This window comes from Rhea americana, unplaced genomic scaffold (assembly GCF_003343005.1).
Source record: "Rhea americana isolate MKP2758 unplaced genomic scaffold, rheAme1 scaffold_194, whole genome shotgun sequence".
NCBI classification, from domain to species: Eukaryota; Metazoa; Chordata; class Aves; order Rheiformes; family Rheidae; genus Rhea; species Rhea americana.
In genome coordinates this window covers 1405849-1433673 of record NW_028186083.1, presented here as the reverse complement: position 1 = coordinate 1433673, position 27825 = coordinate 1405849, and the positions used below count along the sequence as shown (strand labels likewise).

General features: G+C 36.5%; 1 protein-coding gene across 7 annotated transcripts in view; it reads right to left on the bottom strand.

Annotated features, from left to right (window-relative positions):
* The window catches only part of BCAS3 (BCAS3 microtubule associated cell migration factor), a 372504-nt gene that overhangs the window by 265560 nt on the left and 79119 nt on the right, over positions 1–27825 (bottom strand). For all 7 annotated transcript variants that reach the window (XR_014895586.1, XM_085302933.1, XM_085302935.1 and 4 more), the window contains exons 12-13: positions 26901–27071; positions 17562–17655 (exon numbers count right to left, since the gene is read on the bottom strand). Coding sequence is in view for 6 of the 7 variants with exons in the window: in XM_085302933.1 (XP_085159059.1) it covers positions 17562–17655; positions 26901–27071 (265 nt within the window). In the remaining variant the exon portion in view is untranslated. The remainder of the gene's footprint in view (positions 1–17561; positions 17656–26900; positions 27072–27825) is intronic.

The window sequence follows — 27825 nt, the reverse complement described above, 5'->3', positions numbered from 1 at the left end:
ATCCAGCATTTGTGGGTGGAAGGGAGTTGGTTTAAGACTAGAAAGATGAGCAGTATCTGATTCGGCAGTTTTGTCTGTCTAATCGAAAACTGGGCTGTCTGTCACTATATGGAATAAAAGCATTTCATTATGTGAAAGCCTAAGGAAAACAGGCACTTCACTTATATTAGTAACTATTTTTCAGCAAGTTAAAAAGGGCTTTTCATTATACTTATATTTGCATTTGAACTACAAAATATATCCTTGCATAAATTGCATCAACATAGAGGTTTTGAGCACAATACCACAGATGTGAAAGAACATATATTTATATGGCAATTAGTATTTTAAAATACCTTTCTTACTGTTGTTACTGAAACAATAAATCACTCATATTGCAGAACATTTCACTTCTTTTCTTGGCGTGGTATTTGCCAACTCATCTTTACTTCACAGTGAGAAATCACAATTTTCAACTATCACGGTTCAACTGTTTAGTTTCTCACTCCATTCCCCTACAACAGAAGAACACTGCACAACTCTAACACCTTACAGAAATACCTAATCCCGGCAGAGAAACATGAACCTGAATCTTGGTAGTTACCTCACTTTCACTTTCAAGTGCAGGAAACACACTCAGCTTTCAAAAAGACCTTGTGATAGTTTTCCCAGGGAGTTGTTCAGATGGGAAATATGAGTAAAGCTGTCATAAGAGAATGCATTTTGGAATGAACATATGATGTACTGTATGTATGAATGATCATAGATGAAAAGTGAGTAATTTTAAAGGGTTTCCTGCTTATTTTTCAAGCTGGCGTTAACCCCTGTTTAGCAGGTAACATCTGAAATCAACTGAAAGTCTTGCATACACAGAATCTGTGAAAATTTATGAGTAAAGGAGATATTACTTAGTATGTACCTTGCTGCAAAACTTTAGAATTTTCTTATCCCTAATGTGAAGGGTGCAGCTAGGTTAAATTAGTAACTGTTTTACTGTGTGTTTTTTTCAAATCCACAGAGATTATTAAAATCTAGTTTAAAAGGAACAGACATCCAAGAGGCAAAAAAATTATTCTATCTTTGTTTTAGCTGACAGATACATTTACCTTAATTTCAAGCTTCCTACCTTTCGTGCATACTGTTTGGGAAACAATAACGCTCTTTCAGAAAAGAAATGTTAAAAAGTACAGAAAGTATAGGCATAAAAGGAAAAACTAGTACAGATGTAGACTGTGGGTTAAGAGCTATTTATGCAGTATCAGAAGACTAAACCAGACTCTGGCCTGGCCATAAACTAAGCCCACGCCCTAAATGAGGTGCCAAGCCACAAAAAGCATTTGCGTCAACTGGGAATACAAGGAAAAGAAGGACTTCTAATTATAGGGCCTGGAAGCGGAAGCCTAGAGTGATTAGGAGTTTAGGCGCTGCTGTATGTTTATCTGGGAGCTTCCTCTCTCTCTCTCTCAGCCTGGGTTTGATAGATGAGGGTTGGCCTAAAGGGTGGGATTGAAGTTGCTGATGGTACACAGCGTTCTCCACAATCCAACAGAGACAGAGACTGAATACTAGGGCTTCTGCGGCCTTGTACGAACATAACTCTTTTCAACTAGGCGTCAGCTGGTTAGCCCAAAAGGCAAAATTAGAGAGTAGCAAATCTCAGTTGGGTACTTGCTGTAGAATCTAGGAAACCTGAGTAGTTTAAGCATCTCCACCACATCCTATTTATAACACCTACCTAATTGCATAGTTGTTTATTATGTGCATACAAATGAGATGCACACAATTTCACCTTGGGTTTAGGTTTCACGAGTAAATTCACTTCAAATAATATCATCTTTCAGTAAAACACAAAGTTTTTCTCTCCTTCTAAAACAATGTCATTCTGTAATTATATACTAAAGAATTCAACACATTCAAGTTGTGTTGCATTTGGCTTTAAAAACACCAAAGGTACGAATTAAGAAAGTAGGCATACACAACTGCATAAGAAAAATATATAGTCATATATATACTTAAGAATGTAGTTCTTATATTTGCACACAATTATAACCAGACACCTAAGTAGCTTTTCTTGCAAATGTACTATTTATACAAGAAGTGACACTAAAAGAAAAGGGAGTAATTTCTCAGACTTTGTTTTTTTTTTTTTTTTTTTTTTCAATATAAGCATAGATACCATGAAATGTTAATATTATGCTTTGTAGGTTTTCAAATTACAGGATCTGAGAGCTCAGTGAAGCTATGCTGACTTACAGCAGTTTCTGATTTAGTCCATATGCACTTCCCTATGTTCCTCCTCTCTTCACGCTAATTGTATTCCATTGTGTTCTACCCCATCACAGCTCCTTTGTGAAAGGAGCCTCTTAAGTATCTTTCAAGATGTGACAAAGTTTATATGGTCTATGGGTTTATGAAACATATGACCTGACCTATGAACAGTATCTTTATTTATATCCACTTAACTCCTCTCTGAGGCAGATATTAGTCAAAATACAGCTAAACAGTAGTGCTACTAAGCCCATGGTATACATGCATACATACATATATATACACATACATATATATATACACACACACACACACACACCTCCAAGTGCAATACATCTGCTATGGTTTAAAAAAATTGGCCACAAAAATCTGACTTAAATAAGGAGAAACTGTTTTATGGATTTTTAAATGAACATAACACCAAAATGCACTAAAATAAAGAAGAAAATACATAAAACAAATTGCTTGAAAATAAACATTAAAAAAGCAGTAAGCTATAAGAAACAGACGAAAAATAAAATTCTTTTGCAATAAAGTGTTTGGAAATCACAGTACTCTGAAGATCACTATACCCAGTAAGACAGTTAAGACAATTATATATTTAATCTGAATCTCCAGAGCTTGGGGTGGATGTATGGAAATTATCAGACATTTACCACATCCAACAGATGGTTCAATGGTATGCTCCATATATTTAAAAACAAACAAATAAAAATACTATTCAGTCGTTTCAAACACTGACTACAGCTGATGGMCCAATAATTACTAAATCTTTATCAGAATGGGTTTCTCCCTCCCTAAACGAAAGCATATACACTGAGGGCAGCAGAGTAAATGAGGACAAAAGATCAAAAGGAACAGACTCCCTTTTCTTTTAACTCTGCTTATAATTYCTCCAAAAGGGATACAAATCCATAGCCACTACTGTTAAATTAGTGTTTTGGTTTATGTTAGTTGCAGAGATTGTAGTAAATATTTTTATTGCTGAAACATATTATTATGTTTTTCTCCTTTCACTGAAATAACAATAAAGTAAATATTACAGAGACAGGGTAAAATCTTGACCTCTCTGAAATTTTCACAAGTTTTGCCACAGACTTCAAGACGGGAAATACTTTTACCTTTTGTACACAGTTGTGTATCTTTAAGCCATAAGCAAGTTAACAACTCACTGAATTTGCGAGCTTTGCTAAACAACTGCTCCAATAATTTCAACACATTTTAGAATTACAAACCTACCACGTATCAAAACCACATCCAACTATTGCCGATTGGATGCCACTCAAACACATTAATATTTACACTTGCCCACATTCTTTAATATATTCAGTATTACTACAAGTCACTTTGCTTGTGAATTTGACAAATTCTAACAAAATGTAAAATTTCCATTTACAGACCCCAAAAGGTGACTGAAGCACTAACCATAATTAAACTGTGAGATTTTCTACAGTAGAGTAGAAAAAAAAAACTRGAATGTATTTTCAAATAATGTTATATTAAAAATGTACATTTGTCTTAAGTAAGCTAAATATAAAACCCTAAAACTCTTTTTCCTAAAAACAAGCAATAAGAGACTGCAAAAAGTACTGGAGCTGTTCAATACAAACACAGAAACAGAGGCTATTCTGAACAAGATAGAAGGCTTAAAACAACCTTCTTCAGGGCCTCAGATCAAACAGACTTAGTAGCAATGAAACAAGCTGTACTTTATACACAGATAGAAAAATACTCTTATATATGAGCTCTGTCAGTAGCAGAAGAAAGGTGATGAAACATAATGATTTAGCACATATTTCCAGCAATAAAATCTCTTATTTGCATGAAAATATCAATTTGATGACAATGAAGTGTTTCCTAGCTTGTCCATCCACTAAAATATCAAAACTYTGAATAAGGAGATGGGCACCAGTAAAACTAACTAAAACTTCTATCAGTAACTAATACTTATTTCGGGTTTTCAGATAAATTTACTGAGAGTTTCRGTTTTGCCCCATGTTCTCAGCTGAGAGTACGAAAAGTACTGAATAAGGGTGGGAAGTGATGGATTTAACCTACTGATAATCACAAGTGAGCAGATCTTTCTGAAATTTAAGAGAAAAAACAATGCACTGAAAAAATTATACTATTAGCCTTTCATTTAAATACATTTCTTCACCCAAATGACATGAAGCTGCAGAGCACTGATTACAGGATTTCATATGCATCTCTTCCCAGAGTCCAGATCCTCCTCAGTGTGCTCCCAAGGTTAAACTCACAGGAAACAAAGCGTGATTTTATTTAACAATATTTTTAAACAATGCTTATCTAAACCATGGCTATCTGAAATGTACTAATTCTATAAAATTTAAATGAGTCAAGATTCCCCCTCTTTTTATTTATATTATATCCTAAAGTGTTCCAACCTCAGGTAGAAAATGCTCTAGTTTTAAGGAGAAGAMAAAATAGAAAAGAATACATACAAATGGAATTTAAAAAAAATACACAAAAAAATCACATTGAAATAATTTCAAAGGTGGTATTCTCGTTCATGTCAACCTGGCTAATCACAATGATAAGGCAATTTGTTTGCCATGCTTCAAACTGTACTGTGTGTCAAAACAGACTAGCTTTTCTTCTCTCTGCTAGATCCTCCTTTACATATTTGCAGCCAAAAACTCCAGTTAACACTTTTCCTTCACAAACTATAAAGCAAGCAATAGATCATAAGTTATTCTCACCTTCTACTCCAGGATATAMAGTATACGACAAATAAACAGACACAATCTTTGTAATTGCAATTCATCACTTATAATGCCATTACATTATTAATAATATATTTGCCTTGAAAGGCCACAATTCAGATGAAAATCGAAAGTCAAAATAAACAGAGAAAAAGCAAAGAATTATTTGGTCACTAAGTAACTCAAGCTCATTTTGCTCTAGATGACACATCCTGGAGGTGATGATCAAAAATAAGATTAATCAAACAAGCATGAGAAGAAAGTTGCAGTCGCGATAAATGTCCAAGCACAGATGAGAAGCTGGCTGCAGTCATATCAGTGCTCGCATTATAAAAAGTGCTTTTCATTATAAGAGACATCTCCAAACGTTAGCTAATCTATACGACTAGTAAAAGTCCAATTTTGCACCTTATTTAGTAAAAGGAGAAAGATTTTCATTTAATCTGTGAGGCACCATCAATGCTTCCCAACAATCAAATAAGGTATTTTTCTGCCCACTTGCTCTGATCAATGGGAAAAACTTCTGCAGAGACATTCCAATTTAAACCTCTTTAACTATTAACTCAGGGCCACCATCACATTTCAATATAGAGCATTTAAATAATCAGAGGAATTTCAGGTCCGTTAAAGGTGCAGTCAGGCATCCAAAGGGGTGTACAGTTTAATCTGTTTTACTGCTGGTCCAACATTAATTTTCTTGTTATTAATGGATGGAAAAGCTCTTTTGTAGCCAAGGAAGYGTAATTATTTAAAATTTAGATGTGTTGCACTTCACAGCTCTCAGCTGCTAAGCTGGCAGGAGTAACACTTTTGGAAAGCAGATCAATCATTGATTACCTTTGAAGGGAAAAACAGATACTTATAAAACATTGGCATTTTTTACTCTTTCATTAATTATTTGAATTTCTTATTTTGAAAGTTTCTCTCTTTGATATAAAAGCTACTATAATTAAATAACAATGAAATCAAAGTTTTAAAAAAACACACACACCAAACTGGAATTGACATGTCATTTACTAATTACAGCAATGGATTAAGAATCAGAGAGCCTATGTTAGATTTTCTCTGTCAGAGGTACTGTGTGACCACGAACAAGTGACAACTCAATCTCTCAGTTTACCTGAAGTTAGATTTCACTACCTAGTATCRCAAGTTTGAAGTGCTTACAGTTGATTTTCAACAAGTCTATATCCCTTTAAATTTCTCCTCCTCTAATAAACTGTATTTACATCCTACCAATAGTTTCAATTTCTGCTCTTTGTTCTCTATACTGTTTGCAGTCATCTCTTCTATCCCCCTTTTCCTTGTACAGCTGCAATCATGCCACTACTCACTCCATCAGCCACCAGAGTCTGAAAAGTCTCCTTCCCGTTTGCTGAGAACTCCTTTCTTCTTCTCAAAACTTATTTCTCTGGAATCTTTCTTCCCAAATAATCTTGTCTTTAACTCACTAACGATAAGGTCTTGCTCCCTATGACTTTCCTATCTTCCATGGAAGCTATCTTGGTCCAAAAAATACATCCTAGCCTAAGCATGCAAGGTTGCTCTATGAATTTACACTTCTGTGCACTGAGGCTTACATATATGAGAACATACMTCCTCTCATCCCATTAACTTACATGCTGGTGCTGCTGTCAAATTGAAGGAGTACTTACCTACTGATAATGTTCTACTTAATTATAATACTTCTAGTTCCTACTTAGGGCCTTGTACAGAAAAACATTGCACCTACTTCTCCCCTTAAAAAGRTAGGAAGCCATGACAGAATCCTGAGGCTGCAAATACTTCTACGGATACATTTAAGACCTGTGTCAAAAAGCTTTTATTGAAACCTCCTGTCCTATAGAAGACGACCACTCAGCTTTTGCAATAAAGTCTTTTTCAGAGGTTTTAAGTCCAGTTACCTGCTTTAATAGATCTGCACAACCTTTAAAAAATTCAAATAAAGAATAACTCTCATCTTTCCAGGGCACCCACAGCCGCCGRCGAGATTTTTTGATACAGTTCTTGGCACAAGGCCTTCCCTCCTCAGCCACAACTCAAAAACAGGGCACAAATCTTATGACAGTAAYGATAGATTAAACTTTAAAAAACTTCTCATAGGTGTACAAGGTTCTACTCTTAACTCAATTCCTAAARCAAATCCAAGTAATAGATACATTTGCAAGTATGCTCCCAGTAACAAGGAATAAAAGCAAAGAAATCAAAGCACTGCTGCTCATCAGCRTTTTCTAACTTTATATCCAAGTCCAAATTGGCTAGTCCCAGACTAACAGCAGAAGTAAAAATCTGAAACTGGGAGGTCCTGCAATCCCTGTAATAAGTTACTGGCTTATACTATTACAGTTACTATGCAACTACGGGGTTTTTGGAGGAATTCATGCCAAAAGCTGTGCCAAATGCGCCATACACGGAAACAGAGAAAGGGGAAGGTGCATGCATCTGAACGGTAGCCTGTTAAAACTACAGAGCCCTGCAGCGACTAGACTAGCTCATTTGAAAACCTTGGCAGAACAGACATYAGAAAATCAGCATGGAAAACATAAGGTTATGACCACTTCAGATCCTACACTGTCAATTATCATTGGCGGAAAAACGGAATTAAGACCCAACTACTATTTCCTGTTTTGCCAGTCTCGGTATGGCCTTRGGTAGCTCAGGTTAACTTCCAAAATTATTCAATAAATCGGTGTGCATAACTGGAGACTTCTAGAGAAAACGGAAGCGTGAAGAGTGCCGCAGTTCCCGCTGCAGTCGGGGAGAACACAGTAGACATCCTAGCGTCTTCTAAACTCAGACTAGACATTCGAAATTTGAGGCACTCAGGATTGGCGGACATACCTGAAGTTTAGGGCTGACTACCCTATACCTCACTTCTCTTTATAASTTAAAGTTATGATAATCGCACATACTCACTTTTTCACATTTCACTTTCTCACTTATTTACGCATAAGCATCCTTGAGAGCTGTGACCGAAGAGTGTTAGAGTAACCGCACAAAGCTTGCGGTGCTCTCTTTGGTCTAACAGTTAAGAAGGATGGGCAAGCGTGTGATTCTGTGAAGGTCTGATCTAGGCACTTCGTCTTGAGCAAAGGACAGCCAGGTTCTGTTTCTCAGGGAAAGCCAGAAATTGTTCTTTGCTTGTGTAAGACTAGCCCAAGTCACTGGCACAGAACAATATATAAAATCAAAAGAAATACAGCTACGTGATTAGTTGCCACAGTGGATAGCTGGCAGCCCTCTAAATGTTCATAAGGAACGCTGCCAGCTTTAAGAACAAAAATTAACTGTCTCAAATTTCTATAAGGGCTGAGAGACAAATATCTCAGTAACCTGGCAGAAACACAGCATACTGCCTGGAAAAATGCTACTAGAGTTCAACTGGAGGCGGGGGATTTCACTTCAGACACGGAGGTCATTCACCCTAACACCCACTTACAGAACTGCTGCACGAACCAGCGGCCAGAAAGCGCAGAGATTTCTCCGTTTTATGAAGTACGTTCTCTTCCCGTCTCACTGCCGCAGCCCTGACCGAGAGAGCACGCGCTACCAAAGCGCCCCGATGAACTGCAACAGCCTGCAAAGGACGCRTCTACCTAATTTTCACAGAAAATGCTCCTTCTACTACAATACGCCAAGGGACATGAGTAGAAAATACAAGAAAGGAGGCAGCAACTTCCCTTTGGTCATAAAAAGTCAGTACTGTCAAAAAACGCTCGGTGCTGCCCGGGCGGAGGGGAGGGAGGGAGCCCCGCGCGCGCCGGCGGCAGCCCTCACTGCGGGACTGCGGCTGGAGCTGCGACTCCACCACCCGCACGTCTCGGAGAGCGGCTGATACTGAACACACCTTCCTCCGCCAGCCGCAGAGGATCTGGCCCTTCCTCCCCTCGACGGGAGGGGAGGAAAACTTATTGACCCATGCGCTAGATAAACGAACAGACTATCCATTAACCAGGGAATTGCACAGAACGAAATTATGTTAGAGACAATAAAATGAATACGACTTTAAAGCCTTCATTAAAACTGTCACCAACCATCTAAAATTTAACCTATAAACCACAGCTATCATTCATATGTCCTAAGAAAAGCTTGCTAAAAAGGTGATTAACCTGTGCAGCGATCAACAGTTTTGGCACGTAGTAAATTTTGTAGGCAATATCTACAGCTGATCATACAATATCTTCCTAGACGTGACAAGGAAAAAGGAAACTAAGCCTGATCACATGCTTGTTAGCTAAAAACTGTAACGTTAGAAAACATAACTTCATCTCGGTATCAGTGATAAAAGTCTCTAACTGATGTGCACTCTCTTAGGTGGTCAAAATAGAAGATAATAGCTTTTATCATCAGTAAATACACAATTTCCAGTTTAAAACTTGATTTTTAATCAAACCTATACTTTTTATTATAATTAACTGCTCAAGCAATGAAAGGCAACATTTCTGACTTAACAACTGCACCCTGAAATATAATTCAAGTTCAATCTTTCTCAGTATCTCTACGAAAAGGGAGTTTTGGGGTAAAACACACATTTCTTGTGTTAAATCTAGTCCAAACATGAACTCAAGCTAAACTGAAAAAGAATATCCATCCTTGTACTTCATATTTCCATAAATACTAGAAAATCCTAATTTTAAGACCCTAAACCACACCAAATAAACAAAATTCAAAATGCATTAGCCACAACACTGAATACTGAGGGAAGTTCCTTTTTCAGATAACCTTCTCAAAAGTTCTGCCCTGCACAGAACAAATTTTGTACATAAAAGACACTACTGTGCGCCATATATTTTTACATTAAAAAAAWAACTGCCAGAATTAGAGGGTGGGGGGTTTGGTTATTTTCAGGCTTGTGGATAACATTTGCTACAGCAAGATGAGCAGCTGGTCTAGATTCAAAGGCTAAACCAACTGTTTCCTGTCACATTTAGCAGCCCAGCATCAGTTAAGAGTCTTAATATGAGGAAAAAGGTGAAAAATTGTAGCTTGCATCACTGTGCAGTCTGTACTCAATCTCTTAATCTATGTCGCTTCCAAAATTCAAATTATTTACTTCTTACCTTCTTCAGAAATACTGATATGACTTTATACTGAAAATATATACACTCCATATTTAAATAAATTTATAATAAGAAAAAGGCTTTTARCTTCACTGTTTATAAAACTTAAACTTGGCATGTCTGTAAAAATTKTCTGTTTTCCTAGAGAATGGAGGAGAACCTTATAGTTTATCATAAAATGTGGCTGATAGAAATGATAAATGTAAGGTAAAGATCTATCTGCCTGGAACTGATTTCTAAAACACTGACTGCTCTTATTTCCTTCCTTATGGATTCTATTTTTATTGCATTACCTATGGCTTTACAGAACTCATCTAAGTGTGGACAAATGTGTATTTAGCAACCAATACTCAACTTCAGGACAAATAAAATGTCTATAATTTGCTTTTAWATGTGGGGAAGTTAAGACAACTGGCTAAAATAAAACTATAGCCCCATACACTCTAAAATTACTCTTAAAAGCCTGTATAACAATTTCTATTGTATGAATAGATGTGTATAATTTACACACAAGTTGGTTTTAATTATCACAGTTCATAAAGACCTTTATACCTTAGACCTGTCAAAATGAACAAGAGAATTTTGTTAGTTTTTAACACGCTGGGGGGGGGTAGAGACACCCCACAAAAGGATTCTCTCCTTGAGCCTCCTAAAGCGGAGATCCTTTAAGCACGTCCAGTTTGCTAACGTAACTCCAGAGCAGATCCCACGACGCTTCTCAGGCGCGTGATTTACAGACCTTCCACTGGGAGAAGGCGCAGGGATGGCGACCCACTGGTCGAGGCTGGAGGGCCCACCTCTCACCACCCACCGCGAGGCCCGGCCCGGCCCGGCGCTAAGCCGGGGCGCTCCCTGCCAACATCATAAATGCTGCCATTAAAATATTTGTTTTAATTCTGACCTCAGAGTCACAGCTAATAAACAAGAAAGGCAACGAGAAATTGAAAAACAAACTAAATGCAGCTGTTGGACTGGACGTTTCACAACCGTGTTTAACTGCATCCTTTAATTTCACTGCTATGAATAGGAGCCATACACCACAGCCCGCGGGCCGGCCAGCCAGCCGAGCAGCCTTCTCTCTCCAGTTCATTTTGCAGTGTTACTCCGTCATTTGGATTTTACCGTATTTTTAACTTTTCCTTCGAGCTGTGGTCTGCAAACAACGGCTAACTATTTGCTGGTAGTTTCTCATTAGAGCACGTGCTACCAACGGACGGCGTTTGTGTAACTTTTCCATAACCGCTCAGTCTTTCTCACAACGAAAAGGAACAGAAATTGGTTTTGTGTGCATAAATTCATGTTTGCGTGTATGTCAATCCAGAGACCATTTTAATATGTCCCGYGAGCAAATCATTAATATTTTCGAAACAACGCGTTACAAAATCACATAAAAGAACTAAATACGGGGAATGAAACATTAAGCTTACGCTATTCTACAGACTTCACAAAACTTACTGAATTACCTCTAAGAACGAAAGTATTGCTTTGTAAATACATCTTTATACAATCAATGAAAATAATATTTTTCCTTCTCCTGGAGCGGGAATAGTCTCATAGAAATCAACTACTTCTTTTAAATGTCTGGAAATCTTGATCAAGGATTTCCAAATAACATATTGCTTTAGAACCTTCTATAGAGATAGGTAGGGAAAGGGAGGAGAAAAAAAAAATAGAGGAGGAAGCAGGCCTAAGGCCCCTCAAATCACAGTCTTAATTCGCTGTACTATCTCAGTTCCRATTTACATCAAGCACTTTACTAGGGTCCTAAGGCTGAATCACACAAAAGTGTAAGTAAAACAGTGAACAATTATACTGAAAGGAATAGAAGAAAACTAAATTTTTTAAATAGCATACAGAAATTTCCATAACAGGTCATGCCAGTGGTCTGCGTAGCCCAGCATATTTATTACTAGTCACTGCTGTTAAAGGCAATCATCTCGAGGCTGATGATGGAAGATGGAGCAAAGTGAATTAGTTTTAATGGACTATGGCTGACATCAGAATTGGTGAGGTTTTTTCCTCCTTTCTAAATTACAATGTCTAATAATACAACATAATGAAAAACGAGGATGTTTGTACGGTTCCTTCAGTCTCCAGTCTAGACACTCTCTAGTTTAGACTAATCTAGTTTATCATTGAGCAACTGATTCTAATTGGTAACATTTAATCCTCTGCCTTCCCTCTCTCCATTTCCTCTTCCCATTTCAAACCCTGCATGCACTTATAATTTCTGGCAGGCTATCATCAACACATTAAAACCTTGGAGGCTTTTTTGTAAACATCTAAAATTAAATAACCCCCGTGGTGTATTCCTTCCTTTTGTGACCTTCCGAAATTTAGTCCARGGTACCTTCATCCTGAATTTACATAATAAACTTGTGTCAATTTACATTATGTAGCAGACAGGATTTTTCTGTAATACTRCAATGACTATGACATTCTTTAAACTGCTTGTACCTGTTTAAATATCTATATGTTAATATACAATTAAAAAGGCAGTTTAAAGCTTAACCCCTCCTAATGAAAAGTTTTTGCATAATAACATTACACTGACAGAAGAAAAATCCTAACATTAAAAAAGAAAGTCTTTAAGATTCTTATCCTGACTGCATTTAATTCTGTTAAAAATTCAACCGTAATAAGCACATAACTTAKTGTCAATATTGTTGTTTTATAGAATATAACAGAAAATTATTACTGGCTGAACAGCACTGATATTTCTAAATATCTTATATTCCTAGCAGGGAAGAGGCCAAGTCACAGTTACAAAAAATGGTGGACAGAAAGAAGACTATGTTGTCCTCTACATACAGTGTCCACACTCTATTAATATTACTTCTCTTYCTTGCATTATTTATTCTAATCTTTAAAAATTTTAATAGAAGTCTACCTGAAAGTTAAAGGCCTTCATTCTTTGTTCAAAAACCTTCAAAATCCCAGGGTGGACATGGCACTCTTACCTCTGCCTGCAGCAGCTGCACCTCCCAGGCAGTCCTGTGGCTATTCAAATGTGAACTACATGGTCTCTGAATGCAGCTCATTTCTCTCACAGTGGTTTCTATATGCTTAAGAGATGCGACTTTCTTCTTATGCTTGGACCCTTTTTGATTAGACTGAAGAAATATTATTCTTCTCCTAATCAAATGGCAAACAGCACTACAACTGAGAGACATTCAGTGCTTGCCATTCAAAAGGCTGTGCAGATCTCCAGTGCCCAGTCTGCTAACTTGTTCTCCTTGCAAAAATTGGTTGGTCYCCTGGCCATTTCCACGCTGCATGAATTATTATGCCAGCAGAACCCCACTTCTGGCCATCACCATTGCCAGGGGCCCCACAGCTGCTTCCTCTCATGCGCAAGAACCCTATCATGGTGCATCAGTCGCAACATGAGGAGGAGTTGTGGTATACAGACCTAGCATGCCTGCATAAGCTAAATAAAGGGAATAGTTGAGACTTTTCAAAGGTATTTGACATTCTGCMGGCACACAAAGCAAGTGCTGCAGCATCTGTCAGTCTCAATTGGTTTTCTAAATGACCATCTAAGTGATCATAAGAGCCAGAGATTTTACGGTGAAAAAATAAAAGCAAAGACAGAAATGCCTCCTAGAGTCCCTTCACATGCCACAGAAGACATGGGTTCTATATAGAGCAACTCAGTTGCAGAAAATAAACACCATACTATATATTAATCTAATATATACCCGAAATCAGATCTCTTTTTTGTTAATATGTTGTCTTTTTTTCCATGGCACTTGGTAATGCTGAATTATTGCTATAACAATATTTAATTTATTCAAAATGGGATCTCAAATCAAAACACAAGTACTTCAGAAAAGGGACCTTATCTACATGTAAGTAGCAAAAGCAATCACTGACAAATGTGGAATTATATTAAAAAAATCATTATTTTGACATTTGATAAAGTGTACAGAAAAAATGTGTCAAATTCCTGGGGGGAAGATATAAGAAATACTAATATTTGAGCAATTACATATAAACAAAACAAAGCATGAATAACACTGTTAAGTCACCTGAACTTGCATTTGGGAGAGAGACTTGCCTTGTAATTTTTATTTCTACCACTAGAACAAGCCTCAAGTTCGCATTCCATACCTGCTTCCCAAGGAGTCAATTGGCAGCAAATGGCAAGGAGCACCAGCTCTTTTGTATTTTYGTTGAACTGCTGCATATCTTACTAACCTATTAGAATGAGCATGGACCTAGATTTCCGAAATTCCATAAAACCAAGGGATTTTGTGGGTGAGACTACTGGTCACAAATGTTTTTCCTTGAAGTGCAAACACTCCCTCCCCCAACAAAACCCTGCAAGCGTTCCTTTCCCCTAATGTAAACCACCTCAACTTCTTTCATTTAGTATCTAATTGAAAAATACTAAATTAAATATAAATTAGTATTTGATGAACACAAGAAAAATACAGAAAATCTAAACTGCTATAAATGCAGCTTTTCTCCTTTTGATTCCCCCCCCCCCTTATTCCTCACATTAAGCACAATTTGCTRTAGGCCATAGACTAAGACTTTTACAGTCTCCCTAAAATCAGCTGACCCAAGCCAGGCTTTCACTGTCGTAAAGGTCTGAAAGATGTGTACAGGGACATGTTCGGCACTATTAAAAGGTGTCCCCTGACTATCCTCAGAAACAATATTCCAGAAGTTGGCTATTTTATTATGCAACCAATCATATTTCCAGAGAGGCTATATATCTAATATATAAATATTAAAAAAAAAGTTCTCTATGCCACGTTTATTCTTTCTTTGAATACCTCAAAAACAGAAAAGAAAATAAATTTAATAGATTTGCCCYGAATTTAAGCAAAAGCTGGGTCTACTGCCAACAAAAGTCACTATAAACATGCCTACCCAGCACAATAAAGGGCTCAGCAGAGATGCCTCTGCTCGGTCTTTTGTAGTTTTGCTTTGTAATGCAGTAATGTAAAAGGCCGCATTTACAGCAAGCTCAGGTAGCCAACCAACCTAGCATGGATCTCCACTTAGATCATTTATCCTGGTGGGAAAAAACAAAAAACAAACAAAAAAGAAACAAAATACAACACATAAGCAAGAGTCCAGCCATTGCTTGCAACAGRCTTTTGATCAGGACCTTAATAATTTAACATATTTGTCATTGTAAGTGCAGTAAAGGATTTCCTTCTGGTTTCTAAAAGAAAGATTTGGGAAAATATGACTGCCATTTACTGACATCAGTGAATTTTTTTTTGCCTTCACTGTTGAATTTTCTTCTGAAAGTCCTATAATGAAGCAAAACAGATTACCTCTTCCTAGGAAAAGAAATGATACCCTACAAAAATATCCCTAAATTTGTAATTGTTATTTTACTGCAATTGATTAATCTATCCCTAGGAAGGTCCGTGTTCAGTATGAAAACAAAGCAGGAATCCTGAAAATGTATCTTACTGGCAATACGATACCTTTAAAATACTGCTTAAAGTGGCTGCAGTAGTCAAYTCTATTGGTTTATTACACAAGAATATATGTATATATCCATCTTCCTCTTGGTACTGACTTCCAATGTTTTTCGTTCAGTTTTCAATCAGGGGTGAAGGGTAGGGGAGTCATAGGTTTGCTTTTGTTGTTGTTGTTGCTGTTCTTTTCGATTTTTAGACAATCTTTTACAATTGAAGATTTAATAGCTGAATACCTGCATAACTCACGGCCACTCTGAAGATGAAACATGATGGAACTAAGCTATTTGATTAGCCAAACTGAATAAAATAGTTCTGTAAAACAGATCAGTGTTCACTGTTTGCCTTCATACCAGAAGTAGTCAATTCTGTTCTGGTACAACATCACACAGACACAGCTTCAAAATATGAATAAATGTATTTGTTCGCTATAATCAACCAACAGAAGAGGCCAGTACCAGARGCCACCTCTTGTTTTTCTTCTGCTTTGTAAGGAACACCGCTTGATCAGTAATACACCAATGTATAATGGATTACCGTTACATCAGTTATAACACTGGCTTCAAACAAAATTCTACCTTGATGTGAATCATCCCCTTCTGTATATATCTCATAACACACAGAGTTTGCAAGCTGTCAAAATTAATGCTATTTAGAAAAAAACTATTTTCCCATTAAGTATCTTATTGCAACATTGGAGGTAAAGTAATAAATGCTGTTACATTATAGAAAAAGGAATATAATTTTAGTATCTGTGCAAACAGGATAAACTAAGTTGTGAGATAAGTAATCCAATAACATTCAAATATATATTTAAAAATTAAAAAACTGTAAGTTAATTTGAGCTTGTTTTTGTTGTTGTTGTTGTTACAATGTTGATGTAAACATTGTTTTTGTTACATTTATACAATCAAAAGATTGTTTTAAGAAAGCATTTAATTAATATTTATAAAGYATTCAAATTTAAGCAGTTGTATTTATTTCAGTTCATTAGCATTGCTCAACTCTAGCTATTATCTTCCTACCAGAGTACAAAGCAAAAATATTTTTGCTCTGAATTGGCATAGCTGATTCTCACTTAAATGCAGAGTTACAAAACATTCTCTGAACTATCAGATGAAAATTAAGCCAGATGAGAGTACAGCTTTTTTAATGTCAAAAAACTAACAGTGAAGATGCTTTGAACTGCATGCCACTATTAAAGAGTTCTGACATAACAGATGGGATGTCAGAATAAGACCAACTGGTCACTAAACGTGAAAACATAAATGACACGTTGTTTCATTCTTTGAAATGTGACTTCATCCCCAAGCTCTGCACAGCATTTGCTACATTTTAGATCTTGTTAATTTAGGCCTGCAGAAGCTGTTGATTCCCTGGTCATCTCACTGACCACTACTACAATAAGCCAAAAGTGTGTGTTTTTTTTTTTGCTGTCTTCAGATTTTTTTTTTTTTTTTAAGTTAATTCGTAGATGAATAAGATCTATTAACAGGGAGAATTTCACCTGCCTGCAAGCATTCTTCATCTATAAATAGAAAGGAGAGCAATAGGTGCTTTTGATGAGTTTCTTAAAAAGTATTTTCAGCTAATGGTTGATTTCACTCTGAAGAAAGAGGGCTGAATTCCAAACTAAGTATCAAGAAAACACAGTGGCACCATGTTACTTTAAAAAACAATGCCACTGAAATGACCCATTTTATTTTCGTGTTTGTGAGAGAGGAAAATTTTAATACAGTACTGATCCTCTGGACACCCATATATCAGAACATCTGGCTATTGGGATAGCCAACAGAATAAACTCCCTTAGCACTTCCGCTATGACTGTACTGGTACATGGATTCTTCTTACATCCACCATAGCATAACAGCTGCTTAAGTTTGAAATTTCAAGAAAAGATAAATTAACTGTGCATGACATTGAACACTCAACAAAACTGGTCAAAAGGTATAAAAATAATAAGTAGATATTGGCATGAATTACAACAGTATTTGCAATTCCTCCAAAGGAACAAAACACATGCCTAGGATATTTTATTATCTTCATCTGTTTAACAACTATCATACTGAAACAGGAAAATAACTTACCACTAGGGTTAAAAGCCATGCAGCAAATAGGTTTTTCATGTGCAGGGAAGTGGGCCACAATACCATCACTATCAGAATCCTCGCTAACAAGTACCTGTGTAATATTAATGGAGACAAAAGAAGGTTAAGAAATGAAAATGAATATAAGTGAAAATGCCAAGTTACTGATACAGGACTTGTTTTATAGGAAATACACAATGGCATGAGTTAGAAATACAACTGCATGTGAACCAGAAAAAGAAAAAAAAAAAATATATATATATATATGCACATAAACAGCCTTCTGCAAATTTTTTAAATAAAAAGGGAGAAAAGTGCAAATATTCTACCAATTAACTTGATATGATTATGCATTTTATATCAGGATTCCCTGTTCACTTATGCTATTCAAACACAGCAGAACTGGAAAACTATTACTGTACTGCTACATTACGTATAAGCGGCTGCACAACAGCTTATTACAAAGGGCTTCTGGACGCAAGTGCAAAGGGAAGCTACGGTTAAGGTCTTCACTGTTGTTGGCGGGGGCAGAGCTTGTGCCCTTGCTGCAAGTCTATAATCAAGAGGGCCCCATTATTCACCAGCTTATTTTGCAGCTAGGAGCCCTCATTGCCAGACGCGGCAGCAGTTCTGCAGAGGTTACGGAGCTGCGCCTCACTGCCCTACAGCTAATCAGGAAATTTTTGTTTTGCAGTTTAACTAACGTAAGGAGGATTGGTATAATTAGACTGAAGAGTGCACACAGTTCTTTAACKGCAAACCACAAATGATCTTCTCTAAGTGATAACATACACCAAGTAATAAAAAGAAAATCAAGAGGCAGCACAGAGTTTTTCAAATTTTTCAAAGTAGTTCAGACAGGAATATTTAACCATTGCATAAATCAATATTTTCTTTTGGAGGATTTAAAGTATCCATGGCAAAGAAATGGAAAAATTGAAGGAAAAAATGGAGAAAAAGAAAAGTCAAGAAAAGCATTGGCTTTGCTTTCCACATATGTAGGAATATTACAGCTTGTATCCACTGGATTTCCAAACAACAGAAGTGCAGGGGATTGGGAGTGTGTTTGAAGGCAGCTGCATTATAAAAAGTGAAGCTAACAAGAATTTTATCTTGAAATGTCCTCAGTTAAAAAACAATATTACAAAAGTCCTTGACCAAAACCCCTTAAAGAAACTATGCTGTCATAAGATATCCCCTTGTGAATTAAAAATCAAGTAAAGGGTAGGATGTAGAGAGTTTTCACAACATAGGGAAATGACCAGAAAAGTCAAGTATAGGGGCTGAGATCTGTGCTTGTGCAACATCTTCTGGAGACAAGGACAAAGAATTTTTTTTTTTTTTTTTTTTTTTTTTTTTTTTTTTTTTAACGGATGTTTGAAGTTGATAAAAACTATTTGGCGCAGTCAGAACTAAAGCTGACTAAAAATACAAAGAAGAATCTCCAGAAGAGCAGGGCTGGCTCTGAGAAGGACAAGAGGGATGCTCAGAGGTAGGTAGCGGCTGACTTGCCTGTTAAGCTCTACCGTTTTGCTTTGGAAAAGAGAAAACAGCAAGCAGCAGGCAGAAGCGATAGAGCGCACAGAAACAAGATACCCAGCTGCAGGTTCACCCAAAAAAGTATAGATGCTTTCACATACCAAAACATTGCATACGACAGATAAATCACCCAGGGAGGCTTTGGACTTCAATAATTTTGTTAAGTTACACAATTGCTGCAATGAGAAGCCTACTATTCTAATTATCTGCTATCCAAATATCAGTTTCAGCTAGAACAGCATAAATTCTTGAAGCTGCAAACATCAATATCCAATTACACAAAAATGAAAAGATGTTAAGATTATAAAAGAGAACCAAAAGATGTGTGGATAAATGCAAAAAGAGCTGAAAAAGTATTTTATCCCTTGGTTACATTATGTGAAAGACTGAATTGAATAAAACAGTGAAAAAGATCTGACAGAAAATAAATTAGGAGAGTGGCATCTGTGGTAAGCAAAAACTAGTTTCTTACCAAGATAGTGTAAAATTTCCCATTTCAAGTTCAATAATTTGTCTGCTGTTTTCCAAAATAATCCAAAAGGTTTTTAATACTTCCTATTCCTAACAGATATCAGAATAATCAGAAGATATTTTTATGCTTCAAAAAGAGAAATCATCYTTAAATGTTTAAAGAAGTCACGTAATACGGATGAAGAGGCCTGTGCTTGCCTCACTTTAGATGTCCAAATTACTTGGCACTGTCACACAAGCACAATTATGGTTTTGCTTTCCGTTGTCAGCATTCCGTGCTGATTCCAGAACCGCTAACCAAAGGGTCTGGAGATCTTCCTACGAGCTTTTCAAAGAAACAGTGTTCTTTTCTCAGCCTATATAACTGCACTATATAACTCCTATACATCATCTTTTCACAGCTTCCAGTTTTATGTAACTTAGTCTCATCCTAAACATTTCGCTCTACATCAATACATGATAATGAAAAAAAAAAAAACTCATAAACCAGCTTCACAAAAGAAATCGGAGATTTGTTAAATCCTGCTCTGCCACTGAGCCTGACTCGTGCAAAGCTTTCAGACTCAAACTGAAACGTTAGTCTCCTGTATTAGCCAAGTAAAAAGTAAAAACACACGAACACCTTTCTTGCTCAAAAACATAGGAATCCTTGGATGGTGGCGAATCTGAACAAACAAAACGCAGTTCCTGATGGGTACCACACCACTCCTTTCTTGACATATAATATCTCTCACTCCCCTCACACTGTGGCCACAAAGAGGAAATATTTGCTCATGAAACATGCACGGAAGGGGAAAACTCGCTTGTGAAAGGTAAGATACAGTTAAGTAAATATTCATCTTTTTAAAACAACATAAAAATTGTTTTGGAACAGAGAAGAAAGGAAGTACTTTCTTTGTAAATCCAGACTGCACTGCAAAATGTGTAACGTCCTTCCCTGCACATGCGCCTAAAAGGTCTTTTGCAGAGGTCAGTTTGCAATTTCAACACTACAACGCAAGGAAGAATTAATGGAATTGCAGCAGTTGACTTATCCRCACTGCCAGAGAGGAGCCTCTGTGGCGGCGTCCCCTCCAAATCTGCCAGAACACGAAAGCCTTGTTCCTGTGCCAATTCAGAGCTTGCATAGCTTTCTCAGTTAAGAGTACAATTTTCACCATTACATACAACACATAAGGAAAACAAATTTATGTGGATATAATACACAGTGCTTTATACTGGAATACATTATTTTCTCTAATAGAGACCTTCAGGCAGTTGTAACTGTGTTGATATAACAGGGTTTGTACAATGTTAGCTAGACCAAGGAGCAGAAATTTCATGCAGACAAGGCTGAAGACTGGAGCTGCACAGTAATGATGAAGTATTGAAGGCCTCTTCCACGTACACTTTGCAGATATCACAAAACAGTTCTTACAGATGCTGAAGTGGAAGATGCTATCTGCAAAGGCATTGGAGAGAACGATGTCCGTAGGGTAGCAAATGGCACATCAGATCAATACTGACATCGTACAACTGGTTCCTTTCGACCAGTTTTATGTTTATTTTTTTTACCACTGAAAAGAGTGGAGTTGGAAATTTTTTTTGGAAATAAAAACAGTGGTACAAATTGCCTAACGATGCATGCAAGTGCTGTCAGAAGGCTTGAAAGCAGCAGCTCGTTCAGTTCCCCACGCGCAGAGCACACAAAGCCCACGGCAGTCCTGCGGCTGCAATATTTTCATCCCAAAGAGATGTCATTTGCCAAAGCGGTAGCCTCTAACCACTACTATTAAATCTGAAAGACTTATAAAGTCCTAATTGTAAAAAATGATTAAATCTCAGTATTCCTCTTATAACTGCATAGTAGCCCAGGTTCATAAAGCTGCTTAAGTATCTTCCTTATAGAGCTCCATATCATTGGAAACCAAAATTTCATTAAAAAAAAAAAAAAAAAAACCCACACAAACACTAACGTTCTACCAAGATGACCTTGAAAATCACCATTCAGCCTACTTTTGATTCCCAAAGAGAATTTTATCAAGAGCTGCAACATGACTGCCAAAAGCAGCCCAGTCTACCCAGTGCTTAGCTGCAGAAATTGAGCCAATGCTCTATCAAGCCAACTACATTACAGCTGAACAGAACACCGCAGTTGATAGAAGATGAATGAAGTAGTCTTTATCTTATTCCAAAAGAGAAACAGACAAAACACCTAGGGGATCATTATGTTTACCATCAGAAAATAGTGTTTGCTTTGAGGSCAAGAGCCGAAGCTTTCTCTTCTCTTATGCCGTATTTTTCTTTGGTCTTTTTATTTTCCGTATTGCTGAACAGAAGCCACTGGTAATCATGACTTCAATTATTTTAATCTTAAAAGGCAAATTACACCACTTATCCCAGTGGAGACATGTTTTTAAATAAAACATGAAAGTAACACAAATAAAAATGGACACAAATTTAATCAAGTAGGTCTACGCTTAATAAAATTAAGAACGAATGATCCCATCATCATAAAAAAAATAAGTTTGACAATATTTATAAATACGAATATCATACMATACATACACTTGCAAAGATCCCTTTATTAAGGTCCCTACTGATTTGAACCACTAAAGTTAGTGCAGGGTCCGTTTCAGTTCCTCATCTGTACGTTCAAAAAACAAACACCTCCCAACCAACACCCCCCAATTAGCCTCCCCCCAACTTATAGCTAAGGTCAAACATCAGTGGAAAAGGGCTAAAAGTGATAAATCTATGACATTAACTACTGCACTCCTTTTTATAGAATCCAGCATAAACTCAAAACAGCCTCGCGCTCAGCCTGAACCATTTATCTGAGACAAAAATGTCTTCTTGACAAAAAACAGATCTCCTTTAATAAAAGTAAGGCAGACAGTATTATGCTCTGAGGGAATCCTGTTGCTCTTTTCACATTTATATATAAAAAGAATTCTTCTGTAATACACAGAGATATAAAAAGTGAAGAAATTTGATGGCAAATATATGAGCGTTAGATTGTTGAATTAGCTTTTGTGAAAACTGTTCTTATAAATAAAAGCAGCAGTGTTAATGACAAGGGGAATTATGTATGTAGTTAAACTTTTATTATTGAATATCCTTTATTCTTTTTGCTTTAGGATGGAGTTACACAACAATTCTTACTCCAGATAAGCATCTTTATTTGGTTCAATTGTTATCAACTCTTTACCAAATGAAAATGAACTTTTGAAACTGCAGCAGTCTGCATTTTTTTTTCTGAAAATTCCTCTTTAATGCAATAAAAAGTTAATGGGGAACAGAAAAAAGCACCAATCACATTTTAAAAAGATCAACATGTTATCTTATTTTTATAAGTTATTTTTAAAATATTTCCTAAAATATTTTCATGTGTTTCAGATGATCTGTGAAGGCAACACGATATATTGTTGGTCACATTGTTCTATCAAAAGCATTAAGATTCAAATTTTGTATTTTTAAATGACCACATATTTCTCTGTCAACTAAATGTTAGATGTTTAACAGATTTACATTCAGTCACAGAACTGGCGACTTTTGAGAAAGGTCATTATTGCAGACTACATGTGGGTGGCCTAGTTGATGAATTAATTAAGAATACAGAAACAAAGGTCGAAAGAAAATAATTTTTCTTTAAAACTCAAGCCACTAAAGGCTTACACATTTAATTCCAATTACTGAAAAAGGAGACATCTGTACAGCTTTAGTTTTATCCATTTCARCCAATTAACAGATTCAAATAAATAGTCATTACATCTAACTGAAAAGTTTGCTAACACTTCATTAGAAGAAGTTTAAACAATCACACAACCTTGTTAACATATTTTGGTTTACCACAAAGTTTCTTAGGCATTTTGATAATTATTTTTACTCCCTTACAAATATATCCTGATAGTCAACTCCAATAATTCAACAGCCCTATCCTTTTATTTAAAGACTTTGTAATTCAAATTTTCTTAGAATAACAAAAATTTTGAAAGTAGGAACTATCACACACAACTACTGGGTATGAGATTTCACTATAATATCTACATTCATAAGGCAAATTAAAAATATCTTCCCCACAGATTTAACCTCTGCAAGATTACACTAAAAGATTTCTTCAATCTTTAATTGTATATTTCTCAGAGGAAAGCTAATATTATTTCAAATTATGCCATGGTAGCACAATATTATTCCATAAAATGCATTGAGTTCCACCTCGCATTCAGTACACTGGATATCTTTGAAATGGTAGACTGAATAAAAAGATCAGTGAAAATTCAAAGTTGCTCTTCTGACCTATGTCCAAAATATGTTCCTTAATCTTCACATTGGCAGGTAAATCTTCACGGTAGCACATTCACACAGAGTACCTCCACTCTTAAAGCCTGTGTTGCTAAGCTCAAAGTAAACGGATAAGCACATACATCATTCCTCTGGTGAGCCTTTTTACACAAAAAATTGCTCCCTTACTAAAAAATTGTTTTATTTCTCTTTCAAAAAGACTGGCAAAAAGATCCTTTCTTGCCATACTTCTATTGCCTTCTTTTTCCATTTTCCTTCTTCTTTTTAAAATTGCTTTTTTCCCTTTTCTTGCTATATTTTATCTTCAAATGTATTTTATTACGTGGAAATTGCTTTATTTCATTACAATATCCCAGTTCCTAGGCTGTGAAGGTAGATGGAAACCTTTATTGACCTAAAAACCATGAGGCGTTCAGTTTACATTRGAAGTAAGGGGACGATAAGAAACTMCTTCCTTTCTGGTCCTGCAGCTCCCCTCCAAGCTCACAATTAGCCTGACGATCTTTGAAAGCCACATTCACACGCGCACGCACACACACACAGAAATACATATTTGCTGGAGAAATCTCTTGACAAAAGGCTGCAAGGCTTTCGACCGGTAATTCAGTCCAGAAAACACCTGCTCAGCATCACTAATTCTTGCAGGTTCCCATTCAGCCTGGGAAGTGCAGTGCTTGCAGTGGGCACTGCCATCCAGCAGCACCTCAAGCCAGCAGAAATGAAATATTAAAACCCACAAACCCATGTCCCAGTCATGGGAGGGAGCACGCATGTCAGTAAGTGTTGCTTTGTACATGCTCAGACCTCTTATTTCCCGCTCGGATTCCAAAAAGCGGGTTCATAAACTAATAGCTTTAGAAAAATCCCTGCCAAGGGATAGTGTCAAGAACAAGGGACAGGGCAAGGCAAAGCATTTGATACCCAGCTGTACAACGGCTCCGCTCTGCAATAACCACTCCGCTCAGTCACGCTTCTGTTTCAGGCTGAAGCTTCAATCAATTATGCTACAAAACCTCGCCAAGATCACGCAGATAGTACGTACACACGCCRCCGAAACAGTAACACGTCATTTCTTCCTCGCCCGCCCGTTTCTGTCAGCGGGAAAGAACAGGATCCCTGCCAGGCTCCGAGGCACAAGCCAATTCACACCGGCGGCAAAGCTAGAATCGGCCGCACGCGAGTACGGCTGCGCGCACAAGAACTCGGGTCCTACCTGGCGACGGGAAAACCAGTAAACGTGGCGGACAATAACTCAGTGAGGATTATAAGCACACACGACTCCTTACAGTCGAAGGTTATAATGAAGAAACTGGGGCAGTCCTGAATAACAGTCTTTACCAAGGCCACATACGAAATCTAATTTATGTTTTAAAATGAACTTTCTCTTTGCTTGACCCACACTTCACTAAAAAAAGTAAAATTGGAAAAAAGTTAACTCTTAAAACAAACCTTAACACACATACACAAAAAAAATGATTTAATAGCATTTTAAAATTTCAGATCACARATTTGAACACAAGATATTCACATGATTAGGATATCTATCTAAGAGCCTCTTTCCCTCAGGGATTCAAGACAAAAAATATTTTACTAGAAATGATGGCTTATTTATATTACAACAGCATTATTTGGACAAGGCAAGTGTTATCATTTTTACAACTACTTTTTCATAGTGCCCTTTAGGCTTGATAGCTCCCTACTATTGTTAAGGTCAGAGGACAAGTTCATAAAATCTCTAAATCATACATAACAAGACATAAAAACCAAAGATATATCTCTCCCCCCACCCCAGGCCTATGTAGAAGAGTCAAAGCACAGACAATGACCATCAGAAATAATGACTGCATTAAACAAGGCTTCATGAGAAATTTATGAAGTAGAATTTTTCTTCTTTTTTTTTTTTTTTTTTTTTTTTTTTTTTTCCTGGCAGTATAAGGAAAGCCAACAGGTTTTTTCCAGGAAACAAAAACAAATCCCAAAGGTCAACAGACCTGAGTCTGTAGGATCTTACAGTAAGATACATGTTAATTTCAATTCTCCACTTTTTTTTTTTTGTAGAAGGGCCCCTCATGTTATATGAACGACCTTCTTTTGATGCTATAGTGACTTGGCTAAGTACTTCTGAAACTAGTTTTGAGAGATAACCGCATTTCAAATAGCATTTTTAAAAATAAAGTAAAACATCTTATTTTCCTCTCAGGTAAAGAAAAAATACTGTCATTARTCATTACCCGTAATAACACATCCTAAAGTTATGGGGAAAACATTTAAAAGTTTTCCTTTTTAAATGCAAAATGTGAACATTAGGGGAAAAAAAAATTTACAGAATAGTTACAGGATAATGAAACTCATGGGAATCTTCCATGACTGTTGACTCTAGAATAAGGCCTTTTAAAAATGAAATTATTGATAGCAGCAAATGAGAGACATGGATATCCTTCTCTAGCATAAGGACAGTTCAAAATATAATTTAAAGTCAGTATGATTAYTGAATGGATTTTTCAACAGATATTTAGCCTGATGCATTGAACAGCATAATTTAACCATGTTATTAGTAAAACAGTACAAACACTTCACTAAATATAGCCATACTCCATTACACTTCAGTTTTGAAGCTATATAAAATCATAAGGTTATGCACTTAATATCCAAGTTCACTCCTTGTTTATCTTACACTGCAATTAAACTCCCCCTATTTCTACACTATCATATTTTCCAGTCACATTATGTATTAACAAATATAATCAGACTGCATATACATTTCAATTGATCAGCCTAAATCAATGTCAATTATGATCAAGTGTTAGACAAAATGTGACACTTGATGCTATCAAGTATSATATAAATATGGTCTAAGGACAATATATATTTTGGCTTAAATTCAGTCCCAAATAGGATTTTGTCACAGCTGTGTGTGCCTGTAAAAGCTTTTGACCTAGCAAAAATCTCATCTATTATTCATTTTCAAAAAGCATAAAATACATTGCACTGCTAAGATTTCTGTGAAAACAAATATATGTTCTGTTTCTGAGCAAACTGTATTACCTGCCCTTCTCCAACTGTCTCTGTATCAATAATAGTGATGATTCCTGGCACCAGAGGACTTCGACGAATGTTGGTATGAGCTAAAATTTCTTCTTCAGTTGCTCCTGAAGGCAGCGTCCCTGTCAGCTGCGTAACTACTTTCCCAACCATTGTAAGTCCAGTCTTTATCGTCTATAAAAAGAAAGAGAACCAATAAATAATGTTTAGGGCCCCTTTACAGATCTACCTTGAATTTTTTCTTGACACAATTAATACTGTAAGTAGGCTGCACACACACAATAGAAGCACACAAAAGTATGTTTTATAAGTGATATATTAACTGCGAGAGATGCTGTATGTAACAGTAATCTTTCGAAAAGATTTAGCATCCTACCAACTTGATATAATTGGGAAATAAACATATTTTAACTGGGAAGTTCCAATATAAACTTCAAGAAATACTCATTTCAACGTTGTCTAAATGTTACGGCTTTTCTTCTTCAACTTCTTTATATACTTATTCCACGAGATACAGCACATAGATAGAAGGATCAAACGATTAAGCAAAGAGGGGTGGGGAGTGTTGCMTACAAATACCTACAACCAGCAACGCCTAATGCTGAAATAGTAATAGATGTTTTCWGCACAAGTGCAAAAGCCAAGGGATCTGGCCTTCGACGGTGTGACAGGGCATTCACTTGTTTTCTCGGGAAGTTGCACTTTGTAGCACTCTGACTGAATCTGGGACTCAAACCCAACACTCCGTCCTTTAGGTGACGCAAAGGACAACTTTGTGCAAAGTACACCAAACCTAACACACATAACGTGACTGGCCATAGTCCACATGTTTTCCGAACTTTGATTTGAAAACATATTCAATGCATTAGCTTTTATTCTCCAAAGATGCTGAAGATTAAAATAAAATAACATAAAACCATTTTACATG